Source organism: Meriones unguiculatus, chromosome X (assembly GCF_030254825.1).
Source record: "Meriones unguiculatus strain TT.TT164.6M chromosome X, Bangor_MerUng_6.1, whole genome shotgun sequence".
NCBI classification, from domain to species: Eukaryota; Metazoa; Chordata; class Mammalia; order Rodentia; family Muridae; genus Meriones; species Meriones unguiculatus.
In genome coordinates, this window is record NC_083369.1 from 127,076,426 (window position 1) to 127,095,360 (window position 18,935).

The window sequence follows — 18,935 nt, forward strand, 5'->3', positions numbered from 1 at the left end:
ATCAGAAACTGGACACTTCTGAGGAATATCTGAGGTTGACCTCCAGTCTTCATGTACACATTCATACTGAGAGAACAAAAGATTAAAAATCAGCAGTTATTATTAAAGTTTAAGGCCTGAACTAGGTAGGTGGAGAAGTCCAGTAATGCCCTGAGGGGAAGAACCGGCCTTACTGCATTCTTTCCCCACCCACTAGAGATACAGTTGCTAGGAAACTGGCCCATTCCCCCTAGGGAGGGACACCAGATCATTAATAGTTTGGGAACTTTCCTATAGCCAATTAATTCAAAAATGCAGCATTTTGAACAATAGATGCTTGCCAGGCAAGAATTGTTCCTGCCTTGGGCGTGCTGGGAGGGTCCAGAACCTTTAAAACACCCAACTAACCTGAGCTTGAGGCACTGGGCTCTCATGGCTTCGGTGGTGGGGGTGTGAGCCCAAGATGCAGCTTGTAATGATTTATAATAAAAAGATCCTCATGTGGTTTGCAACTCGGCTCCTGGTGGTGGTCTTTTGGGGTATCGTGATTTGGGCACAACAATACATATGTATACACTTGCATCTGCATTCACACAAATATACACACATATACAAAAAGAAATATCAATAAAATGTACAATGGAAAATAAAATACAGTACAACAAGGTCAAGTGCAGACCAGCCAGGGATATAGGAGTCAATCCAACCATCACTACATGGCTATACATAAACAATGCACTGCCCAGAAAAATAATATACACCTAGAGTATATTATTTTTTATTTTTATTACATTAAAAGCAAATAAAATCATTTTGAAACACAAATTAGGAAAAAAAAGAATTTCATAAAGACAAAATTATCAATAAAGTAACAAACACATTAACAACAGAGTTTAAAATAGAAGCAAAAGATGAAGTGGAAAAAAATGAATCAACTGGGACTAGAGCAATAGCGCAGTAGTTGATTCCTACATCCATATGGTGGCTAACAGCCATCTGTAACTTCAGTTCCAGAGGACCTGAAGTCCTCTTCTGGCCTTTGAGGGCACCAGGCACACACAGACGATGCGAACATACATGTAGACGAACTACCCATACACATAAAATAAAATATGAAAATGTCATGCAATGAACAATTCAACAATGCTAAGTGGACACATCAAAACACTTTTCAGTTATCAGTAGAATATATTGACAGCAGACTACATGGAAACCAAAGATTCCAAACACAGAAACCTAGAAACTTAAAAGAACATTAAAAAAAAAAAAAAAAAAAAAAGATATGCATTGTACTCAACTGCAAATGAAAAATTCTCCCAAATGGTCCATGTGTTAAATGAAATAAGTCTCTAAAAACCTAAAAAGTAAGAGTACACTCTTGTGTACAGCTTTCTGCCCCCTGTATTTAAATAATCTGTCCTTTCTGTTGCATGGTTAAAAAGTAAAATAAAATTCTATATTAAAAGCATCTACTTTATCTCTGATCAAAGTAAAATAAAAGTATCAGTTACTTGAAAAAATGAAAATCACAATTACATGAAAATTAAGCGATATACAACAAAATGCACATGGAGTTTAAAAATGCAGCATTAAGCTATCCATAAAGCTATGACACAACAAGCTACAAAGCAATAAGCCACTCAATAGAATGGCTTAGCTTATTTTAAGTGAAAACTTCTATTGTTAAGTACATTAAAGACCTTTATTCCAGGAAACTTTTGTGGTTTAAAAGAGAATGGCCCCCATAAGCTTGTGTTTGAATACTTGGTAACCAGTTGGTGGATCTGTTTAGGAAGGAATAAGAGGTGGCCTTGGAGAAGGTATGTCACAAAGGTGGGCTTTGAGGTTTCAAAACACATTGCAAGTTAGGTCTCTGCCTCCTTCCTGTTGATGTGATGTGAGCTCTCCTCTAGCTGTTCCAGTTGCCTGCTTCCATGTCTTCACTCTGCCATCATGAACTCTAACCCTCTGGGACTGAATCCCAATTAAATGTTTTATTTTATTAGTTTCCTTGGTCATGGTGTTACAGCAATAGATAAGTAACACAACATTTCTCTAAACACACACACTACATATAAATATATATAGCAAGAGAGAGACATGCACACATATACATATATATATACTTATATATACTTGTATATACTTGTATACACTTGTATATACTTGTATACATGTATATATGTGTGTATATGTATATATGTTTATATATGTATATGCATATACATACACACACACTGTACAAGCTCAAAAAAAAAAAAGGAAAAACACAAAATTTTAAAAGCTGGAGGGACTGGTAAGATGGTTCAGTGGTTAAGTGTACTTACTGTCTGTTCTTTTAGAGGAATCTTGGTTCAATTCCCATAGCCCATGTGGGGCTTACAATTGTCTATTACCCAGTTCCTCTTCTGGTCTTCTTGAGTACCAGGCACACACACAGTGAACAGTATACATTAGAACAAAACATCCATACACATAAACTAAAAAAATTTTAAACTATTTTTTTTTAATTCAGAGCTATTTCTCAACCCCTTTCAAGCTGAATTATGTTGTTACATGTGCTCTGCTCAAATTAGCATTTTCTCTGCCCAATTCCCCAAGTCATGTAAAAGGTCTAGTTTCCTTGCCTACTCTGAAAGTCATTAGTAAATCTACATGTACTATCTTTACCCCTTCCTAAAAACTTCTCTATCACTTTGTTTATTGATTTTAGTATGGTAAAATGAGAAGAACATTACATTGTTTGGGAATATTTTGGCATTGCATACCAAAAGAATAAGTAACTGCTGTTTAACAGCAGACCAGAACAGTAACATTCTATTATATAACCCAGTTACTTTTCACTGATTTTTCCTTGACTGCAAATACATACTTCCTTTAAAGAATACAGAAAGTATTTGATGTTCAAAACTAAGCAGTAATTATATAAATCTTATCCCTAAAATAATACAACTATGGGTCATGTCTTGATATAATAACGTAAGTTTATAATGAGAACCATATGTTAAAATCACTGATGAAACTTTTATCAAAAATTATGATTCTTCAGCCAAGCATAGTGGGGCATGCCTTTAATCTCAGCAATTGGGAGGCAGCCTGGTATACACAGCTAGTTCCAGGACAGCCAAGACTGTTATACAGAGAAAACTTGTCTTAAAAAAAAAAAAAAAAAAAAAGCAGTGGTGCATGCCTTTAATCCCAGCCAGCCTGGTCACTATCTCCAAGCCTACCAGGACTACCTGTCTCAAAAAGAGTAAGAGGAAGAAGAGAAAGGAGGAGGAAAAAGAGGAGGGAAGAAAGAAGAAGGGAAAGAAAAGGAGAAGATGAAGGGAGGAGGAGGCAGAAGGAAGAAAAGATCTTTTTGTGTCACAAATAAAAATAGGGATCACCATACATATCAAACAACCATTGAAAGGACAACAAAGAAATAGGAATAACTCTATAACTATATAATACACCCAACAATTTAGAAAAAGTTAAACCAACTTCCCCCAAAATACAAGCTACCAAAATTCAGCAAAGACGGCAATCAGAAGAGTCTGATAACCATTAAAGGTGAATTTCTAGTAAGAGCTTCAAAAGGGGAACTTTACATAGTTTCATTGAAAAATTAAAACTCACTTCACATGTTTTCATTCAGAAAGAAGGGAAAACATTGCCCAACTCATTTCCTGGAGGCCAGTAGTAGCCTGATATCAAATCCAAAAAAAAATGTTATACCAAAGTGTTACCTATAAACCAGCACCTCTTAGAGTAATGAAATACAGAAATTATCAAAAAAATTCATCTACCTCATGATCTCAGACACAAAACTCAACAAAATATCAGCAAATGTAACTCAACAAGGTACAAAATGAAGCAAACATGAAGAGCTGAGTTTTATCCTGGGTATGTAAAGCTGGCTCAGCATTCATCACATAAATAAGACTTTAAAAAAAATTAGCAAAAAAAAAAAAAAAAAAATCACATCAACTGACACACCTTAAAACAAAAAAGGTGTTTGACAAAATCCAACTTTCATGAGAAAAAGTTCTAAACAGTTAAAAAGCAGGTTAAGGGAGAGTGGACACAGGAACTTTTGACTAGATAAATTGCTAGCATGAGCTGATTTTTTAAAAGACCGGCTCAACAGGTAAAGGTGCTTGTCACCAAGACTGACAACTGGAGTTGTATCTCCAGTATCCACCTAATAGAAAGGAGAGAAACAATTCCCATAAGCTATCCCCTGACCTGCGCACACAGGCACACAGAATAAATGTAATTTTAGAGAGTTTTTTTTAGCTCTATCACATTTTTTTACACTATATAACTGTATTTCAACCTTTATCTTTAGGAAGTCTCTTACAAAACTTACTGTAAGTCTTGCGGTACTTACTGGAAATGTTAACCACTGCAATGAGGCAACAGTGATAAAAGGAATAAAGGCTAGAAAGAAAAAAAACAACTTTAAAGGTAAAGATTGATTAAAAAGAAAATCCTGCCATAAACCTCTGTCCTCCACAAACGCCTGCATGAGTAGGCACACACAAGCATACAACACAAAAGAAATGATTTATTTTTAAAAACTTTAGACTAACCACCGGTTTTACAGTTGGTATAAATATAAATTGTGATCTTCAATTAAGATATACAATCATTTATATTTGTTCAAATAAATGAAACACTTAGATATAAATTTAACAAATATTCATGAATTAAGTCAAAGAAAACATAAATAAAACTCAAATTCAGAGAACGGAAGACAGCATAGCAATTCCTATGATGTGTACAGTTAATTCAATTCATATCAAACTTTTTCTATAACTTTTATTTCATTTAGAGTGTGTGTGTATGTATGCGCATGTGTGCATATATGCCTTGGGTCACATGTATGAAGATCCTAAGTCAACTTTCAAGAGTTGTTTCTTTCCTTCAACCAAGTGGCTCTTGGGGATCTAACTTAGGTTAGATAGTTTGGAAGCAAGCGTCTGTACTCATTAAGCCATCTCATAGACCCTTCAGCTTATTTTTAAATGAACATAGAACATTTACTTATTTTTGACGAGGACTCAGAGCAGGTAAAATAATATGACGAAGAAGAATTAGTTCTAAGAATTACAATACTTGATATTAAAGCTTAGATATAGCTATTTTAATCATACTAATGAAAAAACAGACCCATGGACAAATGAAACAGAATTCAGCAGAAATACAAAATACAGAAGAAATGACTCTATAATTATATCTAATTTTTGATAGGGATCCAAAAGCAATTATTTGGAAAAGTATATCACCTTTTTAACAAATAAGGGGAGATTAACTAACAATATTAAAACAACAAAAAACTTCATATCGCACCTTAATTCCAACAGAAACACATATTTTTAAAAGTACTACGTTTTACAAACTTTTAGAGCTGAGGCTCAATGAATAGATGGACAAGTACAAGCAGCTAAATTCCAATCTGCAATATCCACATAAAGGACACTATCTGCAATACCTACATAAAAGATGCTGGTACACACCTGCAACCCCCAATGCTGAAGGGTGGGGGTTAGACTAGGGAAGACCTCTGAACGCTTGCTTGCCAGACTAACAGCAGCATTAAAAAGCACTCTAGAAACAGTGAAAAATCCGTTCTCAAGAAGATAAGTACAAAGTAATAGAGGACACTGCTTACCTTCTAGTCTCTGCATGTGTACACACAAGTACATAAACCCACACAAAGAAATGCTAAAATACACATACATCAAATAAACACAAGTAAAACTTTGAAAAGTAAAAAGCATTTTTTTTTTAAGTCTTCAGAGCTGGGTGTGGTGGTGCACGACCGTAATCCCAGCACTTGGGGATCTCTGTGAGTTCCAGGCCAGCCTGGTCTACAAAGCAAGTACAGGACAGTCAAGGCTATATAGAGAAATCCTATTTCGGAGGGGTGAGGGGGAGTCTTCAGGATCTATACAAAATATTTTCAAATATCCATGAAATACAGCCAGTAAGATAGCTTAGCAGGTAAAGGGACTTTACAGGAAACCAAAGGACAGACCTGAGTTCTAGCCTAAGAACCCACAAGGTGAAAGGATAAAACCAATCCTCCAAAAATGCCATACACATACACACACTGCATGTGCAAGCACACACATATACATAAAAGCAAATGATGAGTAATTTTTGAAAAATTGAATATGCCAGTTACATCACTTGGGGCACCAATGTGGCCCCCAAAAGCCATGGACCAACTGACCAACAAAACACCAGTACCAGGCACTCCTTTAGAGCTGTTGCTCAGGGGAGTCCAAGTGACACTCCTATTCTCACCCCACCCGACCCCACCCCCCAAAATAATAGGCCAATGCTTTTGGTTGCCTCCCTGAATTTGCAGGTAAGACCCTACTGCTGAAGACTTCATACAGAATCAAGCTGGAGCTGACCTGGAAGGCTGAGGACTAACTCTCACAGTACTGGAAAGTGCTATGCAAGCTTCCAAGGGAAGGAGGAAAGCAACCAATTCTACACAGCTGTGACATCTACAATCCACAACATAGCAAGATATCCTTAACAGTATAAGAGTGGCACTTGTATCTTGGTCATAACCAACATCTGTCTAATTGGACATAAGGCCTGCTCAACAGGAAGGAAATCATGTCCAATACTAGAAACTTATCTTTGAGGCTGTGGACTCTAAAAGAGAACCTACTGCTGCCATTTTCTCAAACCAGTATTATCTCTAACTACATTCTAAATACATAACCTTATACTCACAGATAAGTGTAGCACTCACCATCATCAAAGATGGATCTTTTTGTAGCAGAGACTATCACAAAATACTTCAACTGATCAAAGTGAAGAGAACAACTGACTGAGGGTGCCTAGCTCCAATAGATACATCCACACGCAAACCCTCCTACACCTAAAGCTCAGAATACAAAGGAAGAAGGGACAGAAAGATTAATTTTAATAGCCAATGGACCAGGATATCTGTTGCAAGATAGCATCTTCTGTATTTAACAAGGAAGCTTCACCCACGAAATATCAACAATATGGCTGCCTAAGACCAGAACAATGACAACAGCAGGTGATATGGCAACCTGGATAGGGAAATTTTGAAAGGCCCTACCCCTAAGATGAAAAGCAACACACAATAGCTTCCTGAATGCATAAACATATAAGCAACACTAGATGAGCCCAGCGGGTTTTATTTATAAATTTACATAATATAGATATATAATAATTAAAGATAAGAGGTCGTAAAGTTGAAGGGGGTCATGAGAAAAGTTGAGAAGGAGAGGCAGGGAAATGGTGTCATTATAATACTATTGTATTAAATCCTAGAGATAGATAGTAGATAGAACATGCTAAAAAGGAAAAATGATGAATGAGTTCAGTGACTATTACAAAGCCACCTAAAATGGAAAATAATGGCACCTTCTGTCTCTATTACCCCAACAAAGGACTAACTTCAGAAATATTCCAACTTGAGATGTAATAATATACAATGAAGCATTTAACATGTTTTTGAACTAGAGAAAGCTTATGTTCTATAGAAGTTTGCAGTCATCTTTAGTTTAAAAAAAAAAGCAGTAATATTCACAGTGCTGTTCCGTTTTTAAATGTCTCTAGTTTAAAAAACAGCCAGTCCCTGAGACGCTACAGCATGATGATCCTGAGTTCAAGTTCAGCCTGTGCTCCATAGCAAACTTTGTTCAAAAGAAAGATAAGAAAGGCCAAAAATATGGCTCAGCAGTTAAAAGCACTTGTTGCTCTTGCAGAGACCCCTGGTTATAGTAACAACCATCTATAACTCTAGGTGCAGAGGATCCAACATCCTCTTTTTGCCTTCCAGGACACTGTACTCTATGGTGTGCAGAAACACATGCAGGCAAAACACCCATATACACAAAATAAAAACAAATCTATTTTTTAAAGTAAGAACCTGGAAAAATGGCTCAGTAGTTAAAAGAGTTATCATATGGCTCTTGTAGAGGAACCAGGTTCAGTTTCTAACATCCACATCAGGCAATTCACAACTACCTAAACTCCAGCTGTAGAGAGACTATTTTGTGTATTGTATGGATACATTACCTGTCAATTAAAAAAGCCTATGGCCTATAGAGAATGTTGAATTCTGCTGGAAGAAGTATTCTAATATTTCTACGCACCCTCTAGCTCTAAGATGGTGGACTCCCTTTACTCAGTGGGGTTCTCTATCTGATCTGGGTACCCTCAGAAAAATCACAGGCCTGACCCTTTACTGATAGGCAAGCTCCTGGGGATTCCTGGAGATACCCACTTTATGCTAAGATGCCTTGGAGTCTAGACTTTCCAAAAGACCTTTGATTTTACCTGGAGTTCTTCCCCCACCCATAGATAAGAACTGCTTTTTTGGTACATGTAGATTAAGTATCCTTGGTATCCTGAACCCCAGCGAATCCAACACTTTCACTCTTGGAACCCCTTCTTCTGCCCAAGATTTATACTGCCCTTGATTTCACAAGAAATAAACACAAATGCTTTTTCACTTCAAGACCATCTGAATTAATTTATTCTGGGGAGGAATTGCTGCTGGACACCCAAACTTAGCCCTCAATCAAGCAGCTGCCTGCTGGCAGCCTGGAGCTTCTAGACCACTAGAGGCTTGACTGCTGGTCAGCTAGCCACATGCTGCAGAGGGCTTCCTCTGTTCACCCTGTTGACGTTTGTCTCACCTGACCTGCCTTCTGGTTGGTTCTGGGCTTAACCAAGAACTGTTAACACTTTGGTGTCACCATAGGCTTTGGAACACCCTAGTTTCCACTGCCACCATCAATCTCATTCTAACTGAGCTAGCTAACTCCAGAGAAAACTCTTTCCACACCATAGCCTAGGGAACGAGCCTCACCCTAAGGGACTCTAGCCCTTCCTGAGATCAGAGACCTTTGATCTCATCCTGTCCTGAAACCTAGGCTTCTGGGGGAAGGAGAGCTTTTCAGAGGACTGTCAGAGGACATCTGCATCCCAAGGACCATCCTAGGCTGCCACCAGAAAGAGAACAACAAAAGAAAGGGTAGAATATAAGATGGAACATCCAGTAGGCAGAAAGAATCCTGGCATGGAGCCAGGAATGGAAGATTAGCCAGGGAATGACATGAGGACAAAGGCATGGTACCTGAGCAGAGGTAACCAGCCACATGGCAGAATGTAGATTAGTATAAATGGGTTAGTTTTAAGTTATGAGCTAGTAAGATAAGATGTAATGGAAGTTTTGGGTTCTTTGTATGTTATAAAAATATGCTTTTGTTTTAATCCCAAGTGTGGGATTTCAGTTGGGCTATAGTTTATCCACACCTGTTAATTGTCACTTGTGGGGTGTGATCTTTGCCAGCTGGTAATGGCCTTCCCTGTGCCACAGGGAGAGGAGCATGATCTAGGACTTTGAGAGTATAAATATGAAGCTGAAAAAAAAGACCGTTTAAGTGTTCGATGGAGTTCAGCGTGGGCGTGTGGTGTGTAGCAGTTTGGAGAGACCAGTGACTGTGGGAGTTTGTAGCAGAAAGATGGAGAGAAATGCTTCAGGGCACAGAGGTGTGGAGGAGCCTACTAGCTGCATCTGTGGTTGACAGAGATTGGTACAGAGCCCTAATAGAACCCCTTGACCATAACTAGCCAGGAAAAGTAAAGGGGTCTGGGCCCCTTCTCCCCACTAATCTTATCTCTTCTACTTAAGGTTGGGGGATGGGGGGAAGGGAGGTAGAGGCCAAACACCCCAAATCAAATAGAGTTTTAAACAAGAGTACCGCCAGTGGCTTTCAGCTGCAAGAAGAGCCTAACTATACGACCTAGGTATTTGAAAATATATGTTGCGTCTCATGAGTGATTATTCCGGGAGCTTGGGGCCATGAGGAGGAAAAATACAGCACCCTACTCCATCTACCTCTAGGGAATTGAATCTGACACCCTCTTGTTGTGTTTAGGGGGACTGTACTCATGTGCACAAACCTATACACATAATTAGAAATAAAAACAAGGGACTAGAGACAGCTCACTTGACCTTGAAAAACACTTGTTGCTCTTGCAAAGTACCCGGGTTCAGTTCCCAACACCCACATGGCTCCATCTGTCAACTCCAGTTCCAAGGGATCCAATGTCTCTTCTTACCTCCACAGGCACACACATGGTGTACATATATACACTCATACACATAAAATAAAATAAAATAAAAACTTAAAAAATAAACTCAAAGTGAGAAGGGCTGGCAAGTTGGCTCAGTGTTTAAGAGTATTTGCTACTCTTCTAGAGGTCTCTTTCAGAATCTCATAAGCCAGCAGATGATCTGATGTAAGGACCCATAGAAACGTATATATTACTACAAAATAAAAGATCATCCTTTGAAGCTAAAATCTGATTTTTAGATTATTTCCTAAACAAAAGTAAAAGGCAACTTGTTATTATCTAAATTGAAAATTAGTAGCTCCAAGAAAGAATTCCCATCCTTTTAAGAACCATGTATCTGTTAAATTGACCTTTATCACAAATGTTCAGAGTACCTGACATTTTGCTTCTACTACTGATTTCACCAGCTATCCTTATGCTAATCTCACCCCACTTAAGGAGCTTTCAAGTTTAACATAGTGATATCCATTTTACCTTCGTATTTCCTACATTGACAACTTGAACTTGGTGTACAATCAAATATTACTATCATATATAACTTGCAATTATATGTTAAGTTTCAGTATGAATAGATGACTATCAATTATGCATTCATTTAAAAAACTCCATTAATTAGTCTACAAATAACTACATGTACGCCCGAAATAGCGCAACCATCACTTCAATTTCTGGACAATACAGTGGGTTGTTTTCTAATTCACATTTTAAAAATATTTATAATGCGGTGTTATCAGTCATTAACATCAATTTCAAAGAACTCAAAGAATCACCAATGAGTTTCAAAGCAAACAATGAGCAATAATACCTTTCAAATACGCAGAAATATTGGTAACATGTACACAAAACTAAATGTTACAAGATCTAAGTCAGATGATTAACTCTTCAGCCTGCCAACAAACAAACCTCATTGTGTGACCTATAGTTTTTCTATTTAAGACAAAAAAAAAATTACCTTTAAAGCAGTTTTCAACAACCTAAACCATGTAAAGGAGAGAATCTGGTTTTTTGTAACAGTTGCCTTGTGTTTTGTAACAGTTGCCTTTTTTTGTAACAGTTGCCTTGTTTTTTGAAACAATTGCCTTGCTTTTTGTAACAAAGTCTAGATAGAGCCCCAGCACAAAGGCTCACCCTTAAATCCCAGTACTAAAAAGCCTGAAACAAAAAGATTACCTAATGGCCACCTGGGGCTAGAGTAAGACCCCGTCACAAACAAACAAGTGTATACATATGTATTTCTGCAGTTGTATTCTGTGACAGGCATGAGAACACATTCTGTAATCTCTTATAAGTTCTGTTGCAGTGAACACACCAAATTTTTTAACAAATAATGTAGTAATTGCATAGAGCTTTGTCCAAGCAATTGTGGCTATAATTACTTATTAAAAATTTATCAAAATAAAAACTTAATTTTAAGCACAAAGCATATTTGTTTATTTTGTGGTGGGTGGGTGGGTGTGTATATAAGAGAGGAGGCTGGGAGGGAAGTAGGGAGGTGGGGGAAGGGAGGGGGGTGGAGGAGAGAGAGAAAGAAAGGGACATAAGGGAATCAGTTCTCTCCTGCCTCCTTGTAGTTCAAAGGTATCAAACTTACATCCTCAAGCTTGGCAACAAGTGCCTTTTCCTGATGAAGGCAAGTTATCTTGCCAGTCCTCATGATACTACTTCTATAGCTACTTTTTCTTTCCAACAAAACCACTAAAGTTCTTTAGCAGTGGAAATGAATATCCCCTTTAAATCCTTACAAACAAAAAGTACACATTTGTTTTTACACATAACCAGTAACCCAAATTTATAACATTAAAAAAAGCTACCTCTCAAAAGGACCTAATAATTTCCTCATATATGCAATACCAAGTTTAGGTCAATAAACACTTCAGTGGGTCTTAAACTACTTTCATTACACACACAACCTAAATGTAAAAATGCCAAATATTTTCATATCACCTTAAAAATACATTCTTAATTTTCAAATGATGAAAAATTTATAATTCTTAAGTATTTTATAAAATCTTTCTATTAAAACAACTATCAAAAAAGAATACTTAAGACAAACCAGAATACGTAAGACAAAGTTAACAGTAAGATTGCTTAAAATAATCAACTATAGCGCCTAGGAGGATATGGCTCAGCCAGTATTACTGCCAAACCGGACGAGCTGGGTTCAATCCCTGTGACATAGGGGAATGGAGTATTCTTTCCACTGGTGTTTGCTAGTGTGCCAGCTCTTGCCTGCCTGCGTGCTCAAGCTAGCAGCTAGCGCTAGCGTGAGCGCATGCGCTCTTGCTATTGCGCGTGGCGCGTGTGCACTCTCTCGCTCGCGCTCTTGCTCTCCCCCCCCACCAGCTCACTCTCTCTCTCTTCGTTCGCTGCTTTCTTTCTCTCTCTCTTACTCTCTTCCGCCCCGTTCCCTTGGCTTGCTTGTTCACTCACTTGAGCTGAAGTGGGGGGCGCTAGAGCACAGGAGAGAGCTCTCTCTCTCTCCCTAATACCCCCACCCCCCCACACACATACTAAACGGGACAACAATAAAATATATCTTTCACTTTAAAGATTTGTTTTTAATTGTGTGTGTCTATGTGCACATATGTGCACTTATGATGCAGATACTCAAGAGGCCAGAAAATGAGCCCCAGAGTTCCAAGGTTGTTCTATGGCCCCCAATATTGGTGCTTGGAAACTCGATCCTCTGCAACAGCAGTACTGGCTCATAAATGCTGAGCCATCTCCCCAGTTCCACACCTATGTCTTTCAATGATACATCACCCTCACACACAGATAGGATACCAAAGACTGATGAGGCAACTTTCCCCAGGCCTCGACCATATTACTACTTTAATGATAGTACATATTACTATCAATTACCATATTATATTAATTACCATATTAATACTCTTTACTTTCCTTCTAGCTACATACACCTAACCCAAAACCTTATCTAATTAAAAAGTATATTCCAAAAAGTTTTCAAATGTGTAAAAAGTATTCATCATAGTTCATTTCTACTACAGGGTTTCATTTAATTATTTCCCAGTAACTCCAACGTAATTAGGAAAACTAAAGAATCCAGTTTCAATTCCAAGCACCCACATGGCCTGTAATTCCAGTTCTAAGGGATCAGTCAGATCAGAAGCTCTCTTCTTGCCTCCTCAGTCACCACCCAAGTGACACACAAACATACATACAGGATAAAATACGCATTGACATAAAATAAGTAGTAGTAATAATAATAATAACAATAATAATCATTAAGTTACCAAAAAATTAAGGGTTAGCATTAAAGAGAAAACTGTTAAAAATCATGCCGTATTAAAAGACTTCTAAATCAAGCTCTAGTTCCTTACAGTCTTATTTAAGTAGTACAAAAACACTATATTATTTTTCTTTTCTTTCTTCTCCCCCTCCCCCCCCCCCATTTTCCAATACAGGGTTTCTCTACAACAGAGCCTTGGCTGTCCTGGACTCACTTTGTAGCCCAGGCCGTCCTGGAACTCACAGAGATCCTACTGTCTCTGCCTCTGCTAGGATTAAATCTCAAAGGTGTGCACCACCGTACCCAGATGTAACACTACCTTTTCACACTGTATACCAAAGGATAATCCTGCAAACAAAACTTTCAGTGATTATTACATAATGGAATCTTACAAAAGTCTGCAGAGTCCAGAAGAAATCACCTGAAATACAGCAGCTTCGTACATGGACAAGGAATAAGTTTGGGTATAAATAAAAAAATACCTATGTAACAGTTTATTTTTCCAAACCTTTTCGGAGTTCTGTTTATCAATGTGCACTTTAAAACTATAAGGATAGAATAGAACACAAGAGGGAACATTTTCTCAAGACAAGTAGAAATGACTAAATTTCTGCAAGAAAGATAAAATCTGTTTGGCAAACTTTATTTTTCTGGACAAAATTCATAGCTAAAAAAAGGAATTCTGGGAATTATTCAATTCTATTATGTGCTCTGTTGAACTACATGAACACGCCCCACCACACCACAAAGAAAAGCTAATACTTTTTAAAAAAGGGTTACATAATAAATAAATCTGAAACCAATATAACTCAACATTCCACTCCCCAAACCTCACATCTAAAAGTACTGATTCTCAGGACAGTTAGAGAATGGATAAAACTAAATAATTCAATACTTCTTTCCTAGTGGACGCTACTTCACTCACTCTACTCAGAATCCAATTCAAATAGAATATGTAAGGTTATATTTTGTCAAGCATAAATTTCTATTACACATTTTACTGAAATGATCAGGCTAATAAGGACACAACCAAGACCCATGTAGGTGTTCAAACTACATAATATAGGATGTTTTAGCATTAAAGCTTTTGAGTCCTGATCTAAGTAGCTAGAACTTAAGGAGCCAGAACCAATTATGATTTTTTTAGTTTTCAATATACTACTCAGCTTACCAAACTACCTTACATGTATGAAGTCATAATTCTCCCCCAAAATAAAGCTTCACCAATTTTTCATGTTTAAGATGTGACTGTATTCAAATACTAGAAAAATGAATAATGCACATTTAGAAAATGCTCAATGTTTAAAAGGTGAACACAGGCCAGGCACAGTGGCACACACCTGTAATCCCAGCACTGGGGAAGCAGATACAGGCAGATCTCTGTGAATTCAAGGGCAGCCTGGTCTACGCCAAGGACACAGAGAAACCCTATCTCAAAAAAACAAAAAACAAAAACAAAACAAAACAAAACAAAAAAACAAAGTGAAAATAGTTCATATTAACCATAGGTTTCACTATTACAATATAATATCTAATGTTAAGAACCACCCACTGTGATTCTGATTACAAGCATTCTAAGAAATTATGAACTAGCACTTTACACAAGCACATGAAACAGATTCCACTAATTCACTATAACCAAAACAATAGATTTTGCCAAACTTTTCCAAATGAATTATCCCTGCAAGCAACTTTACTAACCTAATGTAGACTAGCAATGTTCACTCCAAAATAAAATGGCCCTTAAATTTAAACACTGTACTGAACTTTGGAATGACAATTTCACAGTGATCTAGTTCTTTGTACATAAAATACTTAAAACGGGGTGGAGAAAAACCTTAAAACAGGGAGCGACAACTATTGATGTTTATATCATTCCAGAACTAGTCACTGAACATTTTTCCAGTGATAATTTTAAAGAAGCAAATTAATAGCCACATCAAAGTTCAAATTTTCTCAGTTTTCAAAGAAAATGGACTTAATGAAAAAGACTGTATGCTTTGCTTTCTAGCCATTGTCTGCAATCACTTCTTATATTTCAATACTTCTAGGTAAAAACATAAGTGTGATCACAGATAAAGAGCAATTAATGCCGCTAAACCAAAATACTGTCAAAACATAAGGATTAAAATAATCAGTTTTTTAAAATGCTGTTAGGCTTTAGTCATCATTCTTAAACTTCTCAATTGCAACAATAGTGCTAAGCGTCAAATCAAACCTAGAGATTTCAGCCAAAGAAGAAAATGTCTAATGAATCCAACACACTCCAAGTTTTAGAGTACCAATTAACAAGAAAGCCTCCTAATAACATTTCGGTCACACTTTGGTCAGGAAATATAGACTCAATCAGACAGAATGAGACTCCATCTAGCCTTTGTTCAATAGCTTACGATGGGTAACTAAACGTGCTACAGGTTGATAAGCATTTACCAGGCTAATGCATGCTGTTTCCAAGCTAGAGAAGGGAGCAAAAATTCTACATGCAAATAATCTGTGATAATTTTTATAACCCCCGAGCTACACGCTCCAAAGGAGAAGCCTATTCTTCTTCGACACTATTTATTTCCATGTTTACCTCTCCTCCCTCCCTTCTTCTCCAACCCCCCCCCCCCGTTCACTTTCTCCTCCCACCCTGTCCCGCCATCTTGGGCCGACAGAAGCAGCCATTACTTAACTAAATGACAGCACCAACAACTTTCCACACGAATAAACACAGACTACACCCCGAATCTTCCCCAACTGCCCCTAACAAACAGGAAATGTGGCTCCAGAAAACGCACTCATATCTTAACTGCCATAGATCTATGGCAGAAAGAGCAAAAAAGTAAACAAGTCACCTAAGTTCAGGTAAAGCACATACTAATTGAGATGCATGTCAACAACGCAATGCAAACTCTTCACCGACCTAAACTAGTTAAAACTTCCCCCTTCAAAGAGGAGGGACAAGAAGCCATCCCCAAATGTTTGGTTAACAGAAGACATAGGGAACAGCCTGGCTCCAAAAAAAAAAGAGAAAAAAAAAAAAAAGAAAAGAAAAAAAAAAAAAAAGAGCCTGAAAACCAGGGGAGATAACAAGGCGGGATTTAAGGAAATCTGAACCCGTTTACGACCTCATAGCCACCTCGGTCCCCCGGGGCGGTAAAAAAAAAAAGAAAAAAAAAAAAAAAAAAAAGAAAAGAAAAAAAAAGAAAAAAAAAAAAACGGAGGCAATTTGGACGCCCCATATGAGCTTGGCCCCAAATGCGCTGCTGCCTCTGTCCTCTGGCTCCAGGTGAAGTGCTCTCGCAAAAGAGCAAGCAAGGTACCAAGGAGTTGGGGAAAGAGCGCAGTGGCAAGAAATAGTTTTCTGGAAGCCCCTCGGCCATCGTTCGAGGCCACAAAGAGTGGTGACCCCGGCCGCGGGAACCGGGGAGAGCGCGCCCCTGGCCCGGGAGACCGCGTCCGTGCTCCGGCCCGCGCGGCTGCCTTACCTTGCCCAGGAGGGCCTTCATCCTGGCGCCATCTTCATGAAACCTCACGAACCCGAAGAGGCGGCTGAGGAGAAAGGCACACGCGGTTCGTTAGTGCCCCGGCACCGCCAACCGACCCGTCCCCGCCGGAGCCCGAGGCCCCGGCGTCAGCGGCGCCTAGAGCGCCAAGCCGAGGTGGCCGCCCCACCGCCGCCACGGGCGAGCCGCGCAGCAGCGGCCTCCGCGGAGAGCGGCGCCTGCCCGTCCCGGGCCGTCCCGGCCGGTGCCCGCGCCCCGTACCTGTCCAGTCCGCCGAGCGCCTCCCTCTCCTCGGCTGTCAGTCTGGGGGACGCCTCCTCGCTCTCGCCGCTCGCTTTTCCTGCCGCCATTTTCTTTTCCTCATCACCGAAAGCGGCGGCGGCGGCGGCGGCGGCAGCGGGAGCGGCGGCGGGAGCGAGCGACACTCCGCAGGATTTCATGGAAACGCAGCGAATTCACAACTTCAACGCCGACACCCCCTGCCCCTGCCCGGGCCGGGGACCGCAACGACTTCCTCAATCTCCGTACGGGACCGGCACCGCAACTTTATCTCTGCCTCCTCTTCCTCCGCCGCCTCCGCCGCCGCCGCAAAAGGCGGCGGCGAAAAATCCCAACGCGGTAGAAGTAAAGGCAGGGACTGTGGAGTCACAGGGTCGGTAGCAGCGACAGCTCGGCGGTACGGTCACATCACGGGGGAGGAAAGGGGGCAGCCACAGGCCGGGACGGCAGGAATGGCCGGAGCGCGCGAGGACCGGGAGCTCTGGGGGGAATTCGTAGGAGACACAAACTTCCCCAGCACCAGCACAAAGTTGTTGTAATTGTGTCACACAGCGAACCCCACGCCGCTGCCGTGACCCCCCCTCCCTGCCCGGCCGGCGCAGCCAATCAGAGCAGCCCACTCGCCTCACGTGACTTTTGTTGACTCGCGTCAGCCGTGGCTCCACTTAACTTGCTAGCTGCTTTAGCCCCGCCTACCGAGGCCGTTACAGACCCGGGAGCGGGATGCTAGCCAGTTCTGTTCCGTGGTTGGCTGATGGGCGCGTCTGTCCTGAGTAGGGTTGTCACCGAGTAGGAGCAGCCAGTTTGGTTGTGCTTACTTAAATACACCGGCAGAGAATGGAGGGTCCGGGCCATGTAGCTTCGGGAGCCTTGGCGTGCTCGGGAGGGGGAGGGGAGCTCTGGGGCAGGGCAAGGTCTGGCACCGCCCGCAACAGCCCGAGCGAGTATGCATTGGACAGGAGCTAGCCGCCGGGCAGTCCCGGGACATGCCAAAACTGCTCTCGGTGGTTCGGCACGCACTCCGGGAATATCGATCCCCATGGGGACCAGCCAAGTCGCGGGGAGGCAACACTCGGTCCTACCCCTCGAAAGTAGGCGCATACTTTGGCCCTCATAGAAGTAATGGCCACCACGGGGCGCTAGAGGAGCAGCAGCCATCCCCGTAGCCCGCAGCCCGGGCGCCGCCCTAGACTAGGCCGCAGCGGTAGTCCGAAGCCCCACACCTTTGCAGAAGGTGAAGGGGAAAAAAATGTCCCCTGACCCCCGCCCCACACCGCAGGCCGGAAGAAATGAAGAGTCGCCTGCGGGAGTCTGGCGCTGGCCGCCAACCGCCAAAGATCCGTCTGTTGGCAGCACTTTCTAGCCAAATACTGCTTGGATTTACCCTATGCCCTAGCAGTAATTCGTTATACTGTAAGGAAAAAAAAAAAAAAAACTAAATTTGTCGAGGGGGATCTCCAGAATGTTGGGTTATGTTGCCTCCATGGAGGAGTAGGCAAACTGCATGTGGACTGCCCTTAGAGGTACAGGATCCACAACACAACTTGCTGCCCAGAAAAGCCTTTTCCTGCTTCCACTACGTACAGAAACCCTTAGCAGTAATATTTGCTTGTACCGTCCCTCAGGTGCAAGTAAAAGTATGGTGTTTGATCCATAATATCATCAGGAGAAAAACCAAGCCTTCCATCGACTATTTCAGACAGGCAGATTTAATATGTATCTCACATAGCAGTGCACACCTCCAGTCTTCTTCGGGGTGAGGAAATATTAATGACTATAAAAAGAAAAGAATGCCTTTATAAGCTGAGTTT

General features: G+C 40.4%; 1 protein-coding gene across 17 annotated transcripts in view; it reads right to left on the minus strand.

The window, feature by feature from the left end:
• The window catches only part of Kdm6a (lysine demethylase 6A), a 119,886-nt gene extending 102,224 nt beyond the window's left edge, over positions 1-17,662 (minus strand). For 8 of the 17 annotated variants that reach the window (XM_060374897.1, XM_060374891.1, XM_060374899.1 and 5 more), the window contains exons 1-2: positions 17,107-17,662; positions 16,828-16,891 (exon numbers count right to left, since the gene is read on the minus strand). In XM_060374897.1, coding sequence (XP_060230880.1) covers positions 16,828-16,891; positions 17,107-17,285 — 243 coding nt within the window. In that variant the 5' untranslated portion in view covers positions 17,286-17,662. The remainder of the gene's footprint in view (positions 1-16,827; positions 16,892-17,106) is intronic. The other 9 variants (XM_060374887.1, XM_060374889.1, XM_060374888.1 and 6 more) reach the window with 3 other exon arrangements.
• Positions 17,663-18,935: the final 1,273 nt, after the last annotated feature.